Here is a 25,841-nt window from a genome sequence, read left to right as displayed (position 1 = left end):
CTTCAGAGTCAACACAGAGAAGTCCCGGCTTTCGCCGTCTCAGGAGTTCACATACCTCGGTATGGACTTCGATTTGCGACAGGGACGCGTTCACCCCACCGCAGCCAGAGTACTGAAGCAGTGCCAGGCTCTTCGTCCTCTGTTACAGGGAGTTCCCCACTCTGCTCGGTATTGGAGCAGGGTCCTGGGTCAGATCAGCTCCATGTCAGCCGTAGTTCCATTGGGCAGGCTTCACAGTCGGCCGCTGCAGAGGTTTTGGAAGACCTCGTGCGCTGCCTTAAGTCTCAGTTGGGATGCGTTTATGCCCCCCACGCCCCCCCCCCATCTTTTGGGCGCCCTTCGATGGTGGATGCTTCCACGGAATGTGACGCAGGGAGCATCCCTAGCCCCGCTCCAGTCCATCTGTATACGGATGCGAGCCATTACGGATGGGGTGCTCACGTCAAGGAGTCGCGGAAGGCGGGGGTGTGGTCGGGCCGGGAGTCGAAGTTTCATATAAACTACCTCGAGCTTCTGGCAGTGTTGAAGGCCTTGAGGTTTTTTGTGAAGAGGTTCGAGGGCCGTCATGTCTGGGTGGTGACTGACAACACAACAGTCCGAGCTTATCTGAAAAATCAGGGAGGCATCCGGTCATTCCAGCTGTCATCTCTGGCGACGGAAGTGCTGTTGTGGGCTCAAGCCCACAACATTCAGTTGTCGGTGTCTCACCTAGCCGGGGCGCGGAATGTAGTGGCCGACGCCCTCTCGCGTCAGGACAAAGCGATCCCGACGGAATGGGTACTTCACCAATCTGTGGCCAACAGGGTCAAGGCTCTGACGGGCCACCCTGTATTGGATCTTTTTGTGACCAGGTTCAACGCCAGGTGCTCGGTGTTCGTATCCCCATTTCAAGACGCAAATGCGTGGCAGGTGGTTGCCCTGTCGATAGATTGGGAGGGTCTGCACGCTTATGCGTTTCGCCCTCTCCTCTGCTGAATCAGGTGCTGTCCAAGATCGATGACACGGAGTCGTGCAACGTTCTCCTGATAGCTCCTTGCTGGCCGGCTCAGTCGTGGTTCGTGAGGCTGTTACATCTACTCTGCGACCATCCCAGGCTGCTTCCTCAGGAACCGTTTCTCCTGTCTCAAGGGCGGTTTCGTCAGCACCCCAACCTGCAATGGCTCAATCTACACGCTTGGCCACTGTCAAGCGATCCTTGCAGACTCAAGGTTTTTCGTCGGCATCTGCCAAATTTATCCTGGGGTCTAGGAGGTCGTCCACTGGGGCCCAGTATGATTCGAAGTGGCAGCTGTTCCAGGATTGGTGCGGTGGGCGACAAGTTGATTGTCTCTTACACGCTGTAGCAGATGTGGCGGATTTTCTCTTGTTTTTGTTCCGTGACAAAGGTCAGCAGGTGGTGACTATCAAGGGCTATAGGTCGGCTATAGCGCACACCTTGAAGGCCGCAGGTCGTCCATTGGTCACAGATGACCCTAGAATAGCCCAATTAATTGCGGGTTTTTCGATTCAGCGGCCGCGGTTGTCAAGAGATATTCCTCCTTGGGATCTGACTGTGGTTTTGAAATACTTAATGGAGCATCCTTATGAGCCATTAGCAGTTCTTTCTTTGGCCAGACTGACCAGGAAGACTGCTTTCCTTTTATGCTTGGCTATGGCAGCTCGGAGGTCCGAGCTCCATGCTCTGTCGGTGAGGCCTGGTCATGTGGTTTTTGGTCCACTTGATCGCTCGGTCACCTTGAGGCCTGGGCTTGGGTTTTTGGCCAAGAACCAAAAATTGTCATCAGCAGGGAGGTCATGGACGATACAGGCTTTAGCCTATCGGGTTTCGGATGATTTGCCAGATGGGGCTCTCTGCCCAGTCAGGGCGCTCAAAGCTTATTTAGCTCGCACCTTACCCTTTAGAAAGGGGAGGGAAAGGTTGTTTTTGTCTCTAATGGAGAATTCGGACAGGGATATCTCTAGAGATACAGTAGGGAGATGGATTGTGACCTTGATTAAAGAGGCTTTAAATAGGGAAGGAGCCCCAGAGTCCCAGGAAGTAGTTTCGCATCAGGTCAGATCGCTTGCTTCTTCTTGGTCTGCCTTCACGGGCGCGTCTATTGATGCAATCTGTAAGGCGGCCTTCTGGGGCCCCCCATCTACGTTCTCGTCCTTCTATCTTCGTGACGTGTCAGGCCAGTTAGGGTCGTTAACGGCCATTGGTTCTGTAGTTATGGCTCAAGGGGTTAGGCGTCCCCCTAAGCCGGTTGACTCGCGTATTCCTGCGGACCCCTTTCTTCCGGGTCCAGGGGATTAGGGTTTTTCACTGGAAGGATTTGCCTGCGATTCAGGGAATCTCGTGTTTCAGTTCGCTGTGTTTACTGTCTGGGTTTCACAGGGATGAAATTGGACATGTTCTGTAATTACCAAGTAATTTTTGTTTTTCTTGGGTATGCGATGTTGTGGTAGGACAGAGGGGACTACCCGTGTATTTTTATTAACCCTTGGAGCGTCTCGGCAGGGATCGGATCTCATTCGTTAGGGTCGCTGTCTTTCAGCTCGAAAGGTGAGCATAGTTCTTATTTTTGGGGGTCTGTGTTCATTTTTTGGGTGTATTTGTTTTTCAACTTGGCCATCCCTCCTAATCAGTCGGATTCTGGCTAGTATGTTTTGCAGGGAATGTATATGAAGGGAATATTACAATTTTTAGTATGAAAATTTGTATTCCCGAGTATACTTTCCTGCGAAACATACGTTTTAGTCCCTCCCGCCTCCCCTTTCATTGGGTTATGTTACCCAAGAATTATATGAGCGTACTTCCGGTGGCGCCACCGGCTGGTGGTAGTAGGCCAAGTTGAATTTCGGGCGGTTATACCAGCAAGCTAAGGTTACTGGCTAGTATGTTTTGCAGGTAAGTATACTCGGGAATACAAATTTTCATACTAAAAATTGTAATATTCAATGTACTGTTTCATTTTTACGCAGAGATGACGCTCTGGACGAAGTTATAATTTTAGAATAATTCTCGAAATCTACGCTATTAGACAAATTTCCCGTGCACAACGTAGATGATTTTTGCGATATTGTTTTCATGTAAAAAGGTGATAAATTTTTTTTTTTTGCCCAAAAATTTAGCAAAAAAAAATTTTTCTTACCTACCGACTCATCCTGAAAAGATGAGTCGGTGTTACGGCAAACAGACAATTATTTTGGGATGGCCTTGTTTGAATATTTTTTTCATATTGTGAAACATATTTTTTTGAAAATATAAAATAATCTCCCTGCCACCCTATTGGCAATTTATTTACTTTTAACAAAACATTTTTATAATCGTCTAAAAAGTCATTTTCATTGGTGCCGAATACTCTGTATATTTCACGTAGTATTATGGTTTTCTGTCTACCATTACTAATGATTTCAATAGGAGACCTATAAGAGTCTATCAATAACAATTTTATATATGATAAATTAAGAATAAGCAAGTATACCGCAGGAAATTCAGAAGAAAAGAAAAAATAAAGGTTGTTACTGCGTATATAACTAGATAATCACAAACTAAATTCTGTTTGTGTCAAAAAAAGTATGGCCTAGATCAGCCAACTAGAACCGAGGCTAACTGAATATAGTCTTCTAGCCTAAAGTTATAGCAAAACAGATTTTAGGTTTTTTTACCAGAGGCAGAGGCAGAGGCAGAGGCAGAGGCAGAGGCAGAGAGAGAGAGAGAGATTCAATGAATATTTCTGATTCTTTTACAGTATTTTCCAAGTTGGTAACGGCTCGTAGAGTTTTATGATAACTTTTTTACCGTTCCGGTGACTGATTCCAAATACTTTCCCATTCATTGTCCAGACGTTCACATAAAGTTTTTGAGTTTAACGCACGATTTCGCGATTTGGGGGCATAAGTCTTCACGTATAATAATCCCTGTTCCCTTCAACATAGAGCGTTTACGAATAATTCTGTCTCGCTAGAACCGTATTATCATCCCTTTCGGTTTAAGTTCATCATTTTCATCCTTCGAATTTTGACCTACACGGTGGGCAACTTCTATGTCTTTTTTACTAATCCATAAGTTTAAGGTGCTTGTTTAACGACTTTATTGAAGTTTCGATACAATCCTTGGACTGAGTTTCTTCGATTCCATAAATTCTTACCTGACTCCAGCACGAATACTGATTATTTTCAGCAGATGCACATCGTGCTTCATTTACTTGACATTTCAGTTGTTTTATTTCACTCTTGAGGTCACAAAGTTCTTTTTGGTGTTTGGAATTCTCTTTTTCTCTTTCCGTTTCAATTGTGTTGAGTCTCTCCTCCGTTCTGTATACTAGATTATCGATTGATTTGGTGTGCTGATCTAGACGTTGCGGTGCATTTTTTGACGCTGGTTTGTCACTATTGCTGGCATCCACGAAAAACTCAGGTTCTTTGTTCTCTGACATATGGCTTAGAATATGATCCACACGTTTTGATTATTTGGTATGATATCCAATATACACAATACAGTGTTTGTTAGGTGTCAGAATAAGTTTTGAGTATGTGTACGATTCAACTAACTGGGCCTCAGGAATGCCACATAGCTAAATCCATGGATTCAAATATAAAACTACAAGACTGTCGAAATCGCCGTCAGCATCAGGAGATTTACTTCCAATTTTGATTGAATCCTATCAGAAATGTTTAATGTCACATCCAGAGTAATTTACAGCCTCATCTTGTAGTAGAAAAGCAGTAAAAATATCTGTTTTGCCAGAGCAGGTATTTATAATGACCAGTACATGTCGGCCATCTTGAAATACCTTCATTTCTTCTATTAATCTCGTGCTTGATATTGGCCCTAAACCATGGCTTAGAATTACTTGATATTAACAGATTTGTTGGGTATAGACTGAGACAAAATTTCAGACAGTGTTTAAGTAAACTTACTGACCATTGTGTCAGTATCATCTTCATTAAAAATTGAATTCCAGTCTGAGTTTATAAAATTAGCACTAAGTTTAGTCTCGTCACAGGCATCATAGTGCCATATACATTTTTCGTAAACAGATTTTTATGGACAACTATCATTTAGCTTTAGTAACAACGAACTATGGTCTGTTCTACCAATAGGTGCATAGACAGAGTGACTATTTACAAATCCTGGTGAATCATAAAATATTAAATCTGTACAGGAAGAACTATTTTTAACTACCCTAGTAGATACAGAAACAAGTTGAAGCATATTTGAATCATCCATAATAGATTTTAATTCCCTACCAGATGAATCAGTGACATCAGTTTTACACCATACATTATGTTTACAGTTGAAATCACCCATGACGAATATTTAGTAAGATCATTTGAGTTATGAGCTATTTGAATAGAATCCTGTAACAAATTAAAGTAGGCATGGCGGTCCTCAGAATTCTGTAAGGGAGACCTATAATAGAAACCAAAGTGAAATTTACTATGGTTTATGTCTGTTGTGACCCAAATGGCATTACTATTGCCATTCATAAAGTCCTGACGTACTTTACAAGATACTGAATTATGAACATAAACAATCAGACCATGATTTAACTTACAATAGTGTATAATATCAAAATCTTTAATCATATATTCATTGATGGGTACGTCTCCCACTTCAGATGTGGCAGCAATTTTGGGTATGAAGAAAATCAGTTAAATATTCAAATCTAGCACCGTCGTCAGCGCCTATACTTCTTATATTGCTATAAAGAACGTTCAGAGTTAATTCAGGTCCTGGATTTAATTCAACATCATTGCTCAAGAGGATTGTTATTTTTGTACAGACTAGCATAAATAAAATGTCCATAGAACCAGGGACCATCAGCCATAGCACAAATCATATACACAGTAATTTTATGGTTCTGAAATTTGCTGTGTGTTTACTAATTGCAGTTATACAACACCACCAAGTAATAAGATGAAGTAATAGAATAAGCAAATTACAAAAATAGCAAAATAAAAGGCTGATGAATATAGATAGCCACAGTAACTTGATAATTATAATTATAAAAAGTTACAATAGCAAGCAAATAATCCAATATTTTACACATGTCATGGTAGGGTGTATCAGGTGGTATTCCTATTTCCGACGGTTAAATTGATTTCTTATATAATAAAAGAGTCCAGCAAATGCCCGATGCTGTAGATAATCAACCGGCATTCAACTCTTTAAGTTGATTTTCTGTTGAGTTATCTTAGTCGATTGTTGTTCTGTAGTTTTTGTGAGGGTACTTATTTCCGACTTGAAGTATTCATTTTCAATTTTAAGCTGAGATATTTTAGTTTCATTCTGCTCTAATAGTGTTTTGTAGCCTGAGTTGTCGTTACTACGTTCTGGAATTCGTTTGTTAGTTCAGTCACAGCATCAACAGATGAAGTTCTATCCCTTTTCTTTTTCTTGGCTTTAGATTTAGTGGATTTTGAATTAGAGACACTGACAGGGTCACTTATAGGATCACAGAAAACATTGTTTTCATCGCCATAAAACCAAGTAACACACACATCACACACACGCACAGATCTGCTGAATATTTCCAAGCCATCAGACTGATACAAAAATTAATCCATTCCAAATTGAAGGATTTGAAGACCGTTGTGATCAGTTCATTCAACGAATAATCGGCCCTGAATAATAGCCGGAAAGAAAGTAATAGAAATAGATAGTCGTACACATATGTGTAAATCTACCCCTTAATAACTACTTAGGCTTTACACTGGCTCTACTCACTACATTTAGGGCCTAAATCTATCTGTTCTTGGCGTATCCCCACAAAAAAGCTAGGTAAAGTAGCTAGCCAACAATGATCATTTGCTACCATATGTACTCATATCATAAAGAAATCATGTAAAACATTCCCTGGTAATCGGATTCTCACCTTAAATTACATAAATTCTGCTGTCGTTGTAATCGATGCGAGTCATTGAGTGAACGCGGAAGTAAAATACCGTAAGACAATTCCTACCATTTCTGTCCATATTACGTTGATTTGAGCCAGAAATCTGCTGGAAATGTAGCCAACGTAATTTGATTTACGAACAGAACTAATGAATTGACTCATTGTAAGGATCATGGTTTTGTGAAATTCATTAAAGAGCACATGCCATCATCCTGACTTCCCATAGTTTCTTTATCAATGTTAGATATATGTTCAATATTCATGAAAATATAAATTTTACATGTCAAGAATAAGTTTGTCAGTAAAGAAAATGGTTTTAAACTTGTCTTCAAGCCTCCGATTTTCTGCTAAAAATAGCTGTGTTAGTTCCTAACTTCAACCGGAAGATGGCGTGGATTATGACGTGATTGGTGCTAAACAACATAGAGTGCCATTCATTGTATCTTAGTCATTGTCGTTGTTACAAAAGCTTCTTAACAAAAGACCTCAAATGTCGGACGATGGGTTCAGTGATTTGGAATTCACTGATAATAATATTCAACCATACATGTTTGAACCAGTCAAAAGACATAATTCTGACGACAAAGCCGACCGTGAATCAAGTTCATCTGACGACAATAGTAGTAGTGACGACGGCGGCGGCGTAGAAGAATTTGAACAAAGGGCAGACAATACGGATTGGTAAGTAGTTCGAATGAACAAAAATAAACACAACTCAATAGCAAATATAGTAAGATGAATAATATTAATACTTCGACGACCATTTCTGGGTTCATTGGTTTTTGTTTATTATTATTAGTTTAAGTTTCTAATTCGCTAAATCTGTGAGGCCTACCTACACAACACCGAAAAGAAGGGCACGGGTTCAGTAGTTTTAATTCATGGTGAAATTAGATATCATGAAATGTAAATTTACAAGATAAAGAAAATACAATTTTCCATTAAGAATTGTTACTGCGCGGCTTTTGTTGGTAAATTTCGCGTAACTAATATTCAATTCAATGCAAATTGAATTTATTTGGTACTGGTAAAAAGCCACTAGTTTTTGCCAGACAAACCTCTCATAATGTTCCAGCCAGTCTAAAGAAATTACTTTCAATCTTTTTTAAATTTTAGGTGCTCTTGTAGAAACAGCACAGGCATGTATGTTTGCTCCCCAATGCAAACTCCCCGCGAATGTGTATGTTGCAAAGAGTTCCACGAACTCTCAGAAATAATGGCAACTGCAGACAAAACTTGCATTACCGAAGTACACGGATTTATAGTTAACTGCCTGGATCCCGATGTGCTCAAAGTGTCTTTTTATGATTATGCATTTGACTCTGGCCCAATTGGTGATGAAGAACCTGTGCACGAGTAAGTCCAAATGAAAAGCGAATGAAGAAATAGGAATAAACTTAAATTTTGTATTTAAAATCAGGATATAAACTTCTTTATTTCAATCATTAATACAACTTGCAGTATTATTAATGAATTCTCTGTACAAAAAAAAATCAACATACCCCGAATGGCAGGCACTTGTGAGATCACAGAAAATACAAGGCTAATGTGTGTAATGTATATCCATTCTATTTTCAGACTTTCCCGTTATATTGCATACAGACGTTTTGTGAGATGGGTTTGGGGCAGACTCGGCAAAAAAACCGCAAAATTCTACCATCATGCGTCGTTTCAATGATCCGATTAACCTGGCCAGCTGTAGATCAGTTATATTGTGGATTCAAATACCCAGAGATACCATAAGATTTTTACGAGTATAATCCGATACAATGTTTTGATATTTTCATAATCAGTATTAAAAATAAGTCAAGATTTTCAGTATTAAGATAAATCAAGAATGGGAAAAGTATTTGATGAAGTAATTTTTCAAATAAAGTAATTGCATTTGTTTTTTCAAAGCATTGGTTTTAGTTCAGTTCATTTCTTTCGGCATGGACGCTTTGGTGTAGGAGGCGATTCAACTATTGTAGCATTCCGTTTTTTTCCATTTTCACAAGGTGATTTCACTGGCAATTGGAATCTACTGATGTGAGTGAGGATTACTTCTTCTTTTGTGATATCAGACCGGTCGTATAGATCTGCTAAATGTTCCATCTTTGGGGTAATCTTCTTCCACACGTCAGATGCCTCTGAAAGTGTGTATTGTTTTCGCACATGCCAAACTTCACTGTAGCACTGAGAGACATAGTCTGAAATGAGAAATCTTATAATTGAATTTTGGTATACCGTAATATGTACGTACCTAACGGCTTCCCTGAGATTCTACTTTGTTAACAGATTATTACAGAAAAACAAAGCTTTTTACACATTTGAAGATATTTTGGAACCGAAGAATTGATTGAACTTACTAAATGTCATAGGAACTTTAACTTGTTTAGCCACTGGTGCACCATCTTTATGTTTCGAGAAATAAAGCTGAAACTGCTCACTTCCATTTGTGGTGACTGCCTGTTCACGATTGCTATTTTCATTGAAGTGTAAAGCTGATAGTTGAAGTCTACAAATGAAAAGGAACAGTTAAAAAACCTGTAATTCTATCATAGACCTGTCTCCCACCAAAAATAAGAATATCATCAGTCATTAGAAGAATTAATAGAATTCAAATATTTTTGAAATATATGTATTTATCATCAATTACCTTGCATTCATGGAATCAAAGAAATAATGTTGATCCTTTGGCGCAAAGTGTACAACCAGGCGATGATACGACTCGATACTGGAAGTTTGTGCAGCTGGTGATATCTTCCCGATATCTGTAAGAAGACCTTTCGCCAGGACTATACTTTTTAATACTTTATGGGCAGCAGAACCTGAAATAAAATATGACATGTATGAGGGAGGATTTGAAAAAAGAAAATAATTTGAAATATCACTATCTCAACCTGTATTTTGATCTTACCTTTCTTAATCCAGTTTCTTGACTCTAAATCTCCATGCGCGCAAGTTTTGAACTTCGCACTGTCATGTTCGTGTATGTCAGCAATGTGATTAATTATTGACTTCCATTTGTCAACAACGAACTCTGCATCGCCTCCACTGCTTCCACCGACCCAATACATGTGGTTACTCAATGCTTTCGACCAATCCTTCAGGATAGCAAACTTTTTGGTTTTAGCCTTTTTTCCACTTTCTTGAAAACTCCTGAAAAAATATTAAATTTTGATCTTCGACATATGTCACCTAAAACCGGAACCTAATTCATAAAAGCTGATGACAAAACAACAGAATATTACCTTTTGCCAGCCATCAAACCACTGTTGTATAGTGGGGTGGTTTTGCCTTAGATACTTCTTTATCTGTTGATGTCTGTCTGTTGTTATTTGATCAACATTGAGTTTACTCGAGTTTACTAAAAAGTCTAAGGATCGTTTGAAACCTTCCAACTCCATTACGTTCGAACTAGTTACTTCGTTGCTCTGAAAAAAATTGCACTGATTTTCTTTACAACATGCATATAAAAGTGATGATTCAACACATCTAGTGAAGTCGCATGGAATATTACCAGTGCCACCTTAAATAATATGACAAATCTAAAACCTGAATTGTGAGTAGAATGATCTATGAATTACCTGTACTAGCTGGAAGTCAAGAATCTTTGAGTCAACCATATCCATTAACGAATAAGAACCATATTTGGCTGTGTGTCCTCTCGAGTCACACCTTCCATCTCCACCTAGAATCAATTTCTTCTCGACAGTTTTTCTCTCCTCTATCAATAGTTTTTGACACGATTTCCAAACGTTATCAACTGCCATACAGAGGTAACTCAACTGCAACTTGAAATAATGGCGAACACCAAACATACATAGTCCTAGGTTCTTGCAGAAATTAACGAATTTGGTAGGGCTCAATGCCCCGAAAAATACACCGGCTGCAATCAACAAGTTTCCAATGGGCATTTTCTGATGTCTTGGCTGGGAGGACCAGACCCGAAAATGAGCTTGTTCACCCAAACAAATAGTTTCGTACGTCACCGAAGATCCTGTCGTATAACGTTTCGTTATCTTGCATGGTGAAAGGCACTCTTGACATACCGACAGTAACGAAACAATAGCAGATTCAAAACAAATGAATTTTTTTTCATTTTGCGGATCGTCAAAATTAGCACTTGTGCTGACATCAGGGAATTCACCAGCATCGACGTCTTCACAGCTGCAGGAAATAAGAATAAAATTCAAACCATAAGATTAACTACGTAGGGTTTCACGCTAAAGAAAACTGAAAAATATACTTGATCTCTCCAGGGTTTCCATGTGACAATATGTTATTCATTGATAATCAAAACACAGAAATGCTTATAAAAAATGCCATTTTTAATTTTGCAATAAAATAATATGTTTAGACTTACTCTGAATCTTCATCATTGGGATCCCACGTAGGGTCGTAATATCCATCATCAGGTTCATCATCACTTTCAATTTCACTGTCATGGAAATCATCATTTGCCGTTTCAGATTCCAGGAGTTCACATTGAACACTGATATCCGATTGAAAATTTATTCGATCCGTCTGACTACGTTTTGATGATGATGTAGGCTTGATGTTGCACTGTACTAACTGATTACGATGTTCCTGAAAATTGATTTATACAAACACCTAGTTAAAAAAACATTCATGCTGAAAATAGGGTGGTGGGGCAATTACAATTCGATGGGCTAAGTATAGGAATACACAATCACTTACAACCACGCCAGTATTTGTCCCGATACTTCTAAATGGTAGAGCAAAGTCATCAATGTTATCCAATGAAGGGGTTGGTACTGAAGGTTCTTCGATGAGACTACTATCTACAACAGGCACAACTTTCTCTTTTCTTGGACTTGACATTAGATCTTTCACTATCTAAAAACAGACATAAAACAAGTTAAAAATTGAAATAGCACTGTCACTGAAAGAAAATGGGATTCAATTTGGCATTGCATTGCTTTGGGCAGTGCAAACCGAGAATTACGTAAATTTAATTGTTTATCAACCTACCTTTACATGATCTCTCTTCTCCATGGCTTTGCTTGGTCTACCACTGGACGTACTAGCTATTGGTGTCTGTGGTGAATGTGATGAAGTACCATTATGATGATCAAAATTAAAAATCGCAGGGACGGCATCACCATTCAAACGAAAACGTTCCGGTTTGTAACCAATTGACAAAGCGATGGACGGTGGAATCTTAAAAGCATTATCCGAAAAATGGTCACTACACAAAAGGGAATGAACAGTCGGGGTGAAGTTCTTCAGCTTCAATGCGGCAGTCCATTTCAAAAGCCTTTGCTTGTCCTTCAAAGGAAATCGATGAAAACTTACTCCATCCAGCCCTGATTCTGAACTGTTTGTGCAGTTGAATGCCACACAGTACACCATACTAATACAAATATTAACAAGACAGTTTTCTGTAGTAGAAGCAGATCAGAATTTTGGTGAACTAATCAACAAACGACACAAAACTCGCGATGAAAAGACCGCTGCCGAATGGAAGCAAGTCGTACTAATTACCGACATCAAACTCAAGTTCAAATTTTTTTATTATTTCTTGTAGTAACAATCAAGATTATTAGGTTATATTAAAATAAATTATTTCTAAAACAGGCCATAGAAAAAATTATAAAGAAGAAAAATATTACCGAAAATAAAGTGAAATATGTTTTGACAATTAAAATTTAATTGAATTGAATTGATGGTGTATGTTTAGCACCTATCAAGTCACAGATTCTGCGCTGCCATCTGTCGGAGAAAGCTAGCATAGAAAATAATGATAGCAACATAAAATAGCCTACAAATTACATAAAACTGTAAAAAAAAATTTCAAATATTGCCCAGTTACTGTTCATTGATAGTATTCTTTCAATCAATGCGGTTTAAATAAACGGGTCATGGATGATGGCATGTGCTCTTTAAGGTCTAAAAACTCGCGATGAATTTAAGCGGAAAATGATTTCAACCTTCCGCCATGTTTCATTGACAAGACACTTGTTGCGCACCGGCTGTAGTTATTGAAAAAATTTGTAGAAGAGTGTGATTAACCACAGCCACTATGTGCACCATTGAGCGAACAGACAAATCTTTGGCTATCAGTGGTATCTTCACAAGATTTAATCCATCATAAATGCGGAATTGGGGAATATTTCGTTAAAGTAAATTTTTTTGTGAAAAATTCTGAAAATTTTTGAATATATGTAAAGTTTTAAGAAAATTCTTGTCATTTAGCTATAATTTAGTTTTCCCTATAGGCTGTATTATATTCTCTATCTCAGGGCTCTGCTTTGACCCTACTCTAGTAGCGGTCATTGATTTGTACCCTAATTACAGATCAAAATAGTTTCATTGTCTTAAACATGCTTAACTATGCAACTCCAGCATAAAACCTCATCGAAAAGGAAGTAATTGTGCTAGGTATAAATTACTTATGAAAGATTACGTATCTTTGGTACGTATGAAAAAATGGGAACAATTCTGTAATGATGGTGGTAGGAAATGAAAAATGTGGAAAGTCATTTCAAACATCTCTTCCCTAGGGATACTCGTCGGGATAACCATTCATAGAAAAAATCATAAGAAGACATTTTTTGACAATCCATGTATTATTTTGTAAAAAACTATAAATTGATTTTAGCACTCAGGAATAACACTAATGTCATTTACTCCTCAGAAAATTCAAGGTAAAATCTAAGTTCATCACGATACCGAATAGCTCATTTGCTGTTCATTTCCATGCATTACAAGTTAGTGTTATTTTGTAGTAAATAGTCAAGGCTTTCATTTGATGTAAGATTTTAATGAGGTGGACCACCAAAATCGTGTCCTTTTCCCCCCGAAATTCATCCAAACTTACTGAGATTTGAAGTGAGCGCTCAGATGTGTCATGTTCAATTGAAATAGAAGGATGTTGATTTCTGTTTGGTATTTCGAAGACTGTGTGTAGTCTATCATAAGCTATTGGGTTCGAATCCCACTATAACCAGGGCAGATTCGAGCGGATTGAGGAGTAAATTTTTAGCCCACTTGGGACTTTAGTCCCAGCGCACTATTGCGTTCACTTTTCGTCCGTCGTCCGTCCGTCCGTCCATAGACGGAATCCAGTTATTGTGGGAAGTTTTGAAGACGCTTCAAGGAAATGTCTTGATGTTTGGTTTATACATGTATCTACCCTAGACACATCTTCAGCCCAAAGACTGGCCCTGTCAGAATAAAGATGGCCGACTGGCAGCCATTGTTGTTCGTCAAAATCAGCACTTTTTACTCGTTTTTGAACTTTTGAGGGAAATTTTGCAGATGCCTAAATCAATTACCTTGATCTTTCGTATATATTTGAACCCCCCCAGGGCCCATCAGCATAACAAGCAATAAGTCGATCAAACTCAAGATGGTCGTCCTAGGACCTTTTTAAGTGCCCAAAAATGTTAATTTTGGCCCGAATTCTGAGTCCAGTAGCTTCCTACTGGTTTGCCATTTCTCATTGCAATTGCTGATGGGTATTCTTTGGAAAGAGGTGTTTGATACCAGAGACAGGTATTTTTAATCAGCTAATTATGATGCAATTGGCGGCCATCTTGGTGTCATTAGTACTCATTTGTAGGTGGGAAAAAGTTTTTCGACATTATATTGATACCTAAGCATATTTTGTTACAACAATGAATTAGAAAGTTGTAGCCTATAACGTGTTCTATGATTGTGGTGAGTTTCAAGTTCATTGGTTTTTGTATATGGTCACCAGGGGGCGTTGAATAATACAATATCTTAGTATTTCTATATTATATTTGTACAATTACATATTTTGTTACGGGGTAGCTTGATCATTATATACACTTATATATTAAAATTATATACACTTACTCTAATATTTATGTATTATTTTTATAATTTTAAAATATATTATGAAATAAATATAGAAATATAAAAATAAATATCATTGTAAATTTATAAATATTCAATTAATATCTTATTATATTTATAGTTTATAATTTGTACTATTTTCAATATCGTAAAATATAAATATGTTCCTTTTATAAAATATACTCCATGTGTCTTTATTTCTCCTAAGTCGTTTAGAAAATAAGGAATATAGAAGTAGTTTTGAAAAAAATGAAAAAATAATTTTTATATATTATTATTATTTCAATATTATAGAATTATATTAATATTTTCTAATTCATTAAAATAAAGTAATTTCATCTTTATTGAAAAATATGTATAATAAATGGATACCAAAAAATATAAACTTTATCAAAAAGATAAAAGATATAACAGTTGCTAAAAATGTAGATTATAAACATAAGAAATTAATTGAATTAACATTAAATAAAAGATATCTAATAACAGATATTGAAATCATTACAACTAAATATAGAAATAAATTTATAGCTAATTTAGAGCATATAGGTTTAACAAATACATATATATTTAGAACATATTTACCGGATAGCTTTAATAGATTATCATTTGAAGAATAATAATTTAAAATCAGGAATATTTTATTTTATTTTCAAGGTAAAGATGAAAAAGGACACCATGTTATAGATTTTGAAATTTCTAAAATAAGAAAATATTAAAAGATATTACAAAAAAAATTATAGAATATCATTTTATTAAGTTTTCTTATTTAATATTCATTAAGTATTAATTTTTTTTAAATGATATCACATCGACTTTTTATATTTATTTCAAACGTTTCACACATTCCTGAGTGGAACTCCAGTTCTGCTTATGAATGTGATATGTTAACGTTACTTAAAATTCTCTCAAAAACCTGTTCTATTATATGAGAGTCGCTTGCTTAATATATCATCTAAAAACATCAATACAACATGAATGGTGTTTCCTTGAAAATTATTATTTGATATTATAAATTGTTAAGAATTAAAAATATAAAAAATGAAAACCAAATTAATTAATTATGGGCTTGTAATGTCATTACGCTTCTAATAAAAATCAATATCAATTAATATCAATTAACACTGATAATTTTGATTAAACACTGATAACTTTGATTTAATACCTATTTTTACGTATTTTAGAATAACAAAAGAAAGATACAAAAGATACAAAAAGAAATATTCAGTAAGAAAATAAATTAAAAAGTAAAACCTACTACTTTATAAATTCATATTCGTATGGAAATTGTAATCTCATTCTTAGTTTTTGGTTTTAATACTTTTTCGTTTACCTTTGTCAGCAGTATGAGGTTGGCATTCAGCCAATTTATGTAAAATTGCGGTACGTTTTTATGTGAGCATTTTTTTCATTGGTTCTTGGGTTAAACGACATATAATCGATGCGATTGAAGACATGACGAACCTCAGTCGATGACATGGTCAACTTTGTTTAAATTCGAAAAACTGTTTTTGGTGGGAAAATTCTTAGTTTACTAAATGGTGCCGACTGATTAGTGTTGCACAACTTCTCCGCTTAATCAGTAGCACCTGACGCTATGAGTGTTATGTCAACAGGATTGTTACAGTTGTAGGGTCATAATTTCTGGTGGTATGGATATCTGGTGTATCTAATTTGGGAGCTAATTTCCATACGATTTTGGGCATTTCTGAAGTGACATGTGACGTCATTTTCGCGTGGAGGCGAACCGCAGCACGCCCATCTGAATGACATTTATACATGTAGATATACGTGCCGTAAAAAGATCCTCGTACCAGTAGGCCAACATCTTATCGCATGAGTCCAAAACTGCAAATATTTTCTAAGTAGATGCAATCGATCGTCCCTTAAAACTTTCATAATATTTTACGGGAAAATATAGTTTCCATGCGCTAGTAGATAAATACTGAATATTGCGAATGGATACGTGACTACATTGCGCCGCCATTGACTTACTCTGACGCGAGTCTAGAGGTAGGTACCGGCATTTTACATTCTTTTTGTGAAAATGACAGGATTTGATGTGTAAATTATGTTTAGACTAGATGTCAATAAAGCGTTGAATCATTTTTTTGTCGAGAATAAGAGTTGTCAATGCGTATTTAACTGGCAAATTCATGATGATGTGTCTTGTCAGTTCCCGTCCGGCGGCACTAAGGCCTAAACGTACGTCAATTTTTTTTCGCTAGCTCAGCCGGTACTTGTAGGTGATGTTAGGATATTACTTGCCCATATATCCAGACAGTGGTCTTGAATCCACGATTATGTATTTTTATCGTATTATTCGGTCCATGAATTACACAAGCGCTTTCCGGCCTTAGTTCAGTGAAGCTTCACCACAGGCACTTGAATATGGGCTTTGATAATGGATAAATATTTGATAATTCACCAGCGATACGTTAATCCTACTTCGATAGATCCGCCATGTTTTTTAATAAATTTACCCATGATGCAACGCGCGCCGGTCGTTAAGCTATACTATACAGAAAGGCTGGAAACGATCCTATCTCCGTAATGCTTAAATCTACCCGCAGTTATCGGGACAGCCAAACACTGCCGATGATTGCCGAAGTACGTCCTTAGTGTCAATTTTAATCCTGAAATATAAGGAGCGCCCATAATTTCAATTGTAGATGATTTTTTTGGAAACATTGACACAGTTTTAGCTCCATTAAAGATTTTAGATGGCAACAAAATTGATTTTTGAAAATTCGAGATGCCTCTTCGGGATTGCTGTGACGTCATCTGTCCCGATAACTGCATATATACGTGCTGTGCTGAGTACAGTAGTACAGCACCATAGTCATTGATGTTTATACAGGCATTGATACATACGTAGTTGTACAACCACAGACGCAATTCAGTTCATTAAAAAAACAATACCTTACTGCTGGAGTTACCGTTTTGGCGCTTGGGCTTAATAAATATTCCAATAAGGCCATCCCAAAACAATGGTCTGCCGTAACCCGACCAACCCGACTTCAAAGGTACCGGGTGAAAACTTTTTTCTGGGATTCATTGAAATACATTTTATTTTTTATTAAAACGGCCGACCGACCCACTGCCGATGTATGAGCTACGTATGTTTGAAGTGGGCATGGTGTGAAAACATGCCTTGACATGTGGCCTAGTTAAAGTTTTCCAGGAAACTGGCAGTGTTCCAATAAGCTGCCATTCATTCTAATAGTGACTATATTAAAGCTGGTAACATAAAAGCGTGCATATATTCAAGTACTGTTCCATTTTTAACAGAGACTCTGGACGAGGTTATAATTCTAGAATAATTCTTGAAATCTACGCAATGCTATTAGACAAATTTTCTGTGCACAACGTAGATTTGTGATATTGTTTCCATGTAACAAAGGTGATAAATTTGTTGTTTTTTTTTGCCATAAGATTTTGCAAAAAAATTTCTACCTACCTACCTGAAAAGTTGAGTCGGTGTTACGGCAAACAGACAATTATTTTGGGATAACCTAAAATATAAGGCTACTTTATTTTCATCCTTGAGTTCATTTATTCTTCAACAAGAAATACATACCGATATAGGCTTAGGCCATATGTAGATCAATTTTTTTGAAACCCGGGGATATAAAAGGCCTAACTATTGAAACCCCATTATGATGCCTGCCACATCCATGCAAAATCCCTGCAATATTAATAACCCTGTTATGCACCGTTAATAATTTAATAGTTAATAATTGTTACATTCCATTTTGACCAGGTGTGCACTTCACTACTAGGCCTACCATACACTAATATTAACCCTTCACCACTTACCATGCACTGATTTTAACCCTTCACCACTTACCATACGCCGATATTAACCCTTCCCCACTTACCATACACCGATATTAACCCTTCACCACTTACCATGCACCGATATTAACCCTTCCCCACTTACAATACGTCGATATTAACCCTTCCCCACTTACCATACACTGATATTAACCCTTCACCGCTTACCATGCATGGATATTAACCCTTCACCACTTACCATACGCCGATATTAACCCTTCCCCACTTACCATTCACCGATATGAACCCTTCACCACTTACAATTCACCGATATTAACCCCTTCACCACTTATTATACACTGAGTTTAACCCTTCACCACTTACCATATACTGATATTAACCCTTCACCACTTACCGTACACTGATATTAACCCTTCACCACTAACCATACACTGATATCAACCCTTCACCTCTGACCATACACTGATATTAACCCTTAAACACTTACCATACACTGATATTAACCCTTCACCACTTACCATACACTGATATTAACCCTTCACCACTTACCATACACTGGTATTAACCCTTCACCACTTACCATACACTGATATTAACCCTTCACCTCTGACCATACACTGATATTAACCCTTCAACACTTACCATACACTGATATTAACCCTTCACCACTTACCATACACTGATATTAACTCTTCACTACTTACCATACACGAATCCTGTGTTGCAACTGAAATGGTAAACACATTTGGTCCTACCTTAATGCAGTTGCTTGCATACCATAAACCCAATAAAGTATGTGCTACTAATTGAAATTAATGGCTCCATTCAAGTTCTACATAACTTAGTATATTGAGTTTAAACCTTTAAAGCAATGGCAAGGTATACCACCAATGATAACCAGAAAAGGTGTTACTATTCACATGAGTTAACTGTTTTTGCCATTATTTTTTTCAGATGATGAATGTACAGAAACTACAGACGAAAAAGAATCCCACGACTGTAGCACATTTACCTCTGAGGGTTGCAATAAAGAAGTTAATAAGAAAAATATGCTACTGCTGTTGCTGCTGCTTGGTCCCCAGTTTCATGCGTTGTAACTGACAGCTTTGCTAAGGCCAAAATGATAGTATGAAACCAGAATCATAATTCGTGCAAACACTAGAAATTGAGTGTTTATTCATACATCATAGCAGGCACTGGTCCAAATAAGTTCCCTCAATCAATTTTTGGTTACTTGGTCCAGTGGAGGGTCAACCACTCTTCTTTTTATGAGAAACATGTCATCATCCCATGACAATTTGTCAAGCACATGACTATTTACTTTCAAAGCTGAATCTCACTGTGCCCACGGGCACCTTGTATTTATTAGATTTTTCAGAGAACATTCTAAAATCATGGATTATTTACCGATTCAATGATAAAATGAATGAAAATAATTATGGAGAATATTTTCAAATAGACTATGTGTTACCTGTATCTAAATTTGATATGAATGATGAACATAATAAAAAGCTCTAGAAAAGAAAGAAAATAAAATAAAATTTAACAAACTAGATTTACAATTATATCTAGATCAGTTGAATAAAGCAAAGAAGTTTATTGAATTATGGAATAATGATCCAAATAATGAAAATATATTGAATCTTTATTAAGCGGTTAAAAAATAATATAATAAATCTATTGATTTTTAATTTGAATTATATTGTTTCTTTTCAAAAAGAGACCATTTTATATCTCAAATAGAATTAAATAAAAAAACAATAATTTCAAATAACTAGTATTTCTTTTTATTAACTAGAATTCTCTAATTTTCAAATAGCTAAAGATATCACAATATAATTTTTTCTGCTTCATTTCTAAAATAAATGACAAAGAAAAATTAAGATAATGATTCTATTGAAAAAAATTAGAAAATTTAATTGCTTAATTGCACCACTGGCTTCACAGGGCAGGTACCTGCCTGAGAAGCAATGTGGCCTCTCAGGGCTGGTGTTCGGATTCTTAAGAATGACCCTTCTCGAATCCACCCAGCATATCTTTGCATATGCTGCACAAAAACGGTTATAGTGGGATTCGAACCAATAGCTTATGATAAACTAGAAAACTAAGTCCTCAAAATACCTAACAGATATCAACATCCTCCTATTTCAATTTCTTGAGTATTTTGAGTATGAACATGACAGATCTGAGCGCTGACTTCAAATCCAAGTAAGATGAATTTTGGGGGGCCAAAAGGACACGATTTTGGTGGCCCATCTCATCAAATCTTACCATCACATGAAAGCCTCATCTATTTAGAACAAAATAACACAAACTTGTAATACATCGAAATAAACAGCTATTCGGTATAGTGATGAACTTGGATTTTCCATTGAATTTTCTGAGGAGTAATTGACACTGTAACATAGTGAAATTCCTGAGTGCTAATGGGTTAAGATCTAAAATTTGTTTTCATGGGAAATACATTTATTTTCTAGTGCAAATATCATTGATCATATACAAGTCAAGGAAAAGTAGGTTTTTTTCGAATTGGATGGATGACCTTGATAAGCTAATAAGTCATGTGCTCGAACTGCAAATTCAATCAAATTTTATTTGCAAAAAAAAATCTAATTTCAAATTGATTGAAAAAAATCTGATTGAATCTCAAATCTGATTTAATTCACTTTATTGAACAAATAAAAAACATTAAATCTAATTCAATTTTTATATTGAAAAAAAAGATCATAAAATCCAATTCAATTCTATTCCGCATTCCAATCAATAAGACCAAGGGAAAAGATTGATGTGAGGTATTGGTTCCTGCCACCTCTGCGTCAGTGCTATTTTTGATAACACGATGCTGCGTGTAAATTTTAGGAATTGATTCTAAGCGGGGAGTGTATTTTGACAACTATAACCCACAGAATGCATCTTGTGCCATTCATGAATGCCGACAGGCTGGCCATAGTGTCCCTTGGGGCTTTAGTTAGCAGGTTTTTATACAAATTAACAGATAAATCGTTAATTCTACGAATTGTACATAATTCATAGAAAATACAAATTCCATATTATCCATAAAATATCTCATTCGTAGAAAAAACCAGGGCCCCAAAAATATACAAACTAAACCAGTGTGTCTTAAAAAATAAATTTCTAGATTGAATGCAAAATCTAGAATTGATTCTTTGTGTTTTTCTTATATTTTTATACAGCAGTCCACAATATATTGAATAGATCCAAGCTAACCTAATTGTTGTCCTTCTATTATTACAGGAGATGCTAATGATCAGGCAAAGGTTTTGACAGATGAACTGGACAAACAATCTGAGAAGTACTTTCAACAAAAAGATGAAATATCATATCTACACGAGAAGGCTTTTGCTCTAGAAGAAAAAGTTAAAAAGGTGTGGTTGTTTTAAGCCTAATTGTTGGATAACCCCCTGGGCTTAGAGATTCACCTCATCCACTTTTCTATCCGTAGATGGAACCCTAATCTGGTTCATTTTACCATTTGTCAGTGCATTTCTTATGAGCATGATACAGCTGATTGAATTTTTTAAAATTTTGTGAACAGTTATTCTTTTACAAAACAATAATGAAACCTTGTCAAAACCTTGAAAACCTCGTAGAAACGTTTCAAAAATTTTATTCTTAAACGTTTTTGAAATGTCCATTCATTCCTTTTATTGAAACATGACGGAATCACGAAAATCGTTTAAAAAACCTGTCAGCAACATTTCTCCTTAACCTGCGTGGTGGATATCCAGTGAACAGAGATAATTAAATCATACGTATACAATATTTATACCTTTATTAGGGTTTCTGCTGCTTTCGCAGAAACCCTCTTGTAATTCTGTTGATTATTATTAACATTATAAATTTTCCACTTTCCAGCCAAAAATTTTTCATAAAATGAAACTCCTCTCAGATTCGACAACTAGCAGCTTAAAAACGTAATTTCCATTCTGTCAGAAATATAACTCAGCGCCTGACCATTTGAATTTGCGTTTAGTTATTTATAATGAATTAATTCCGGGTCTTAACAGCGACAAGTTTAACGCAAAGCATTGTCATCCATTCATTTAAGTACATTCCGAAAAGCCTTCAAATTACCGGACGAACTAAAGCGTCAAACTCAATCGTAATTCACGAATTCTGACTTACAATTAGTCTGGATCCATCATTTACCGAGAACAATATACAGCCAACATGGCGGATGATTGAAATCATTTTCAGCTTAAATTTATTGCAAATTTATGGCGAGTTTTAGGACTTATGATCCCTGAAATGAGTCAATTGATTAATTCTATCGGTAAATCAATTTATGTTGGCTACATTTCCTCATGATTTCTGGCTTAAATCAACGTAATTATGGACAGAAATGGTAGGGATTTTCATATGGAATTTTACTTCCGCGTTCACTTGACGACTCAGATCGATGACAACGACAGCAGAGTTTAAGTATTTTAAGGTGAGAATCCATTAACCAGGGAATGTTAGACATGATTTCTTGGTCTAACTGCAGTTAAGGTCACCTTTCCACTGGGTTGTGCTATGATATGAGTACATATGGTAGCAAATGAGTACTCGGCGAAGCAATGATCATGGTTGGCTACCTACTTAATTCCTAGCTTTTTGGGGGGATTCGCCTAGAATAGATTTAGGCCCTTAATGTAGTGTGTAGGGCCAGTGGAAAGCCTAAGTAGTTAGTAAGGGGCTGGTTTACACTTATGTATACGACTATTTATTATTAATCGTGCAAGGAACTGGTCACTACGGTCTTCAATTCCTTTTCGGATTCTTGCAGCTGGTGGGAATATATTTAAACCACACTGTGCAAGTGTACGTTTCAAATCAAGCTTTTTGTCATTGGCAGTCAAAGCCATAACTTATGCTCAACTGTCTCAGATGCTGTACATACTTGACGTTTTGTGTAATTGTTTTTTTCTAATGCCATGTTTAGAAGAATATTTGGATTAGTAATCATTCGTGCTAACGTACATGCAGAATTCGATTCATTGTTATTATGGGATGATAATTCATGGGCATAAAGAGTCCTACCATACCCTTGATATGAAGCTTTTTAAAGTATATCAGAGACTGGTTTTGGAGTAAACCGAATAGCCCTTAAAATACCAATTCCACATGGCTTAACGGTCGGTGTCTATGCTCTGTGAGACAGTAATACTAGAATTTTCACGACAAACGCGCAATCTAAATTGGTCTCCTAATATAACTATTATACTTTCTTTCACTCCTATATCTATATTTAATTTCACTCCTCTCTTATATTACATAACTGAGTAATTCTTACATTTAATTACAGGTGGAAAGAGGTCAGATGGTATGAAAATCGACTGTGGCTGACTAATTGGTGCGAGTAGATAAAGCGTTGAAGTTTCAAAAGGTGTAGCCAAAATGCTTGTATCGTCAGGTGTAGACAAATTATCCGAAGATAAATGGAAACTTCACCTTGTTGATCATCAGTTGATTTGGCTGTGATTGTTTCGCCTGGATAAATCAACAAACATATCATACATTTTAAAATCTGTGTTCAGTAGAATTTCTTTCAATAAAATGAATATTTATTTGACTAATTTTATGTATTCAAGATTAAATTTGAATTGATCTTAAAACCAGAACAGGAAGCATTCACCAATTAGATAATCCTAGACTCATACTCAAATTCTGTGAAGTCAGTTCAGGTCTTTTGCTCAAATCAAGTTGAGGACTCAGGTGCCTAAAATTCAATTCCTCGATGTCCCTGTATACCGAGTACGATGAAGTTTACACACTGAAAAACATTGGGCTGTGTAAGTCATTTAAGTGAGCAATATAATGAGCACCCTGCCCTGCTGCAACTGAGACGTAAACAAGTTAGACTGCATTGCTTCGATGCTTTGACAAACTGACCCCTAAGCAAGATGACCTTCCAAATCAAATGTAAAATATAGCTGTAAAGCAGCAATAATGGGTTTTCTGACATTTTACATACATGTGCCCTGAAGGGATTCATTGATTGGGATTCCATCAGATCAATTTATAATGATATTGATAATAGTGCTTTATTGGCGATCTACAACTATACATATGTATGTATTCAAATATTTCAATAAAACAGATGTCTTTTATCGAATTAACAGAGATATATTCTTATCTCTGTTTAACGTCAACTCATCAGAATAAGATTGATAGAACACATCAAGACCTTTAATGATGTGATATTATCAAAATGCTTCACTAAAGTATGTTTAAATCAATTAGCATTTGAGTACATGTGGTTTAATTCAGTTTCAAAGCTAGATCACATCAAAAACATGGTATAAGTACATATACAGATAAGTGCCATATGCCAACAGGTATGATTAGTTCATGCAATTCCCAACAGAACTATGAAAGCGCCAAACAATTAAGGTACATCAGTACTTTTTACATGGTAGCCCTTGTGGATCCGGATATGTGTCGCACTCCTTCAAAATAGTCGCATGTTATAAACTGATAAGAATTATTTTGGTGAAATCTTTGTGCGCTTCCCAGTGCGACATTTAAACCAGCAAGGCAGAAACCCGTTGTCGCTGCTTTCCAGCTATATTTGGATATTATTATTGATAGTATAATTCAACAAAATCGATTACCATCAAAAATAAGCAGTGATGGATCGACGGATATCGATATTCCTATTACGTATATTTTATGGCACAGGTGACAGCCCTTTTTATAAGCATCTTCTTCGCAGCCACTTTCATCCAGGTGTAGCGGATATACAATCAACAAATATGAATTTATTCGACCAGGCATTTATTTTGGCATTCAAATTCATCATGATCCTGTATTATCAACACACTAAAAATGGATCTTTTCTATTAAGAACTCATCTTAAGCATCTGCTGAGGCAATATAGATTGAGTAAATTTACAGATAAGAACGTTTTATGATTTGGAATATCTTTTTATTGAAATATTTGAATAAATACATATATTGTAGTGTAAATCCAATCAATAAATTATGAATTGATTTGGTCTGGGTCTCGACCGATGTTGATTTCGGCTTTTATGTTTTACAAATTATATACTGATAAACAATTTATACCTGCAACATGTGTGTTAATATCAAACCTAAGATCCACTAGTTGCGTGTGTTTTAATAAACGGGAGAGTCACTCTTGATCTTACTTATTAGAAAAATAATGTTCATTTAGTTATAGAAACTCATTACCTTTTTGAAAATTCTATAATAATATTTGTTCCGTCCTAATTTTTATTACTGCTTGAACCAATGATATGCTTTGTAAATATGATGTAATAAATTAAATTTGAATTTGAATTAAATTTGAATATGAGAATCAAGCATAAC

The 25,841-nt window shown here is 36.3% G+C and overlaps 1 protein-coding gene across 1 annotated transcript in view; it reads left to right on the top strand.

Annotated features, from left to right (window-relative positions):
• LOC141901205 (trafficking kinesin-binding protein 1-like) overlaps positions 1-25,841 on the top strand; it is a 284,033-nt gene that overhangs the window by 177,457 nt on the left and 80,735 nt on the right. The window contains exon 9 of the mRNA XM_074788317.1: positions 21,762-21,892. Coding sequence (XP_074644418.1) covers positions 21,762-21,892 — 131 coding nt within the window. The remainder of the gene's footprint in view (positions 1-21,761; positions 21,893-25,841) is intronic.

This window comes from Tubulanus polymorphus, chromosome 1 (genome assembly GCF_964204645.1).
Source record: "Tubulanus polymorphus chromosome 1, tnTubPoly1.2, whole genome shotgun sequence".
NCBI classification, from domain to species: Eukaryota; Metazoa; Nemertea; class Palaeonemertea; order Tubulaniformes; family Tubulanidae; genus Tubulanus; species Tubulanus polymorphus.
The sequence above is the reverse complement of the archived record's forward strand: the minus strand, read 5'-3'. Positions and strand labels throughout refer to the sequence as shown.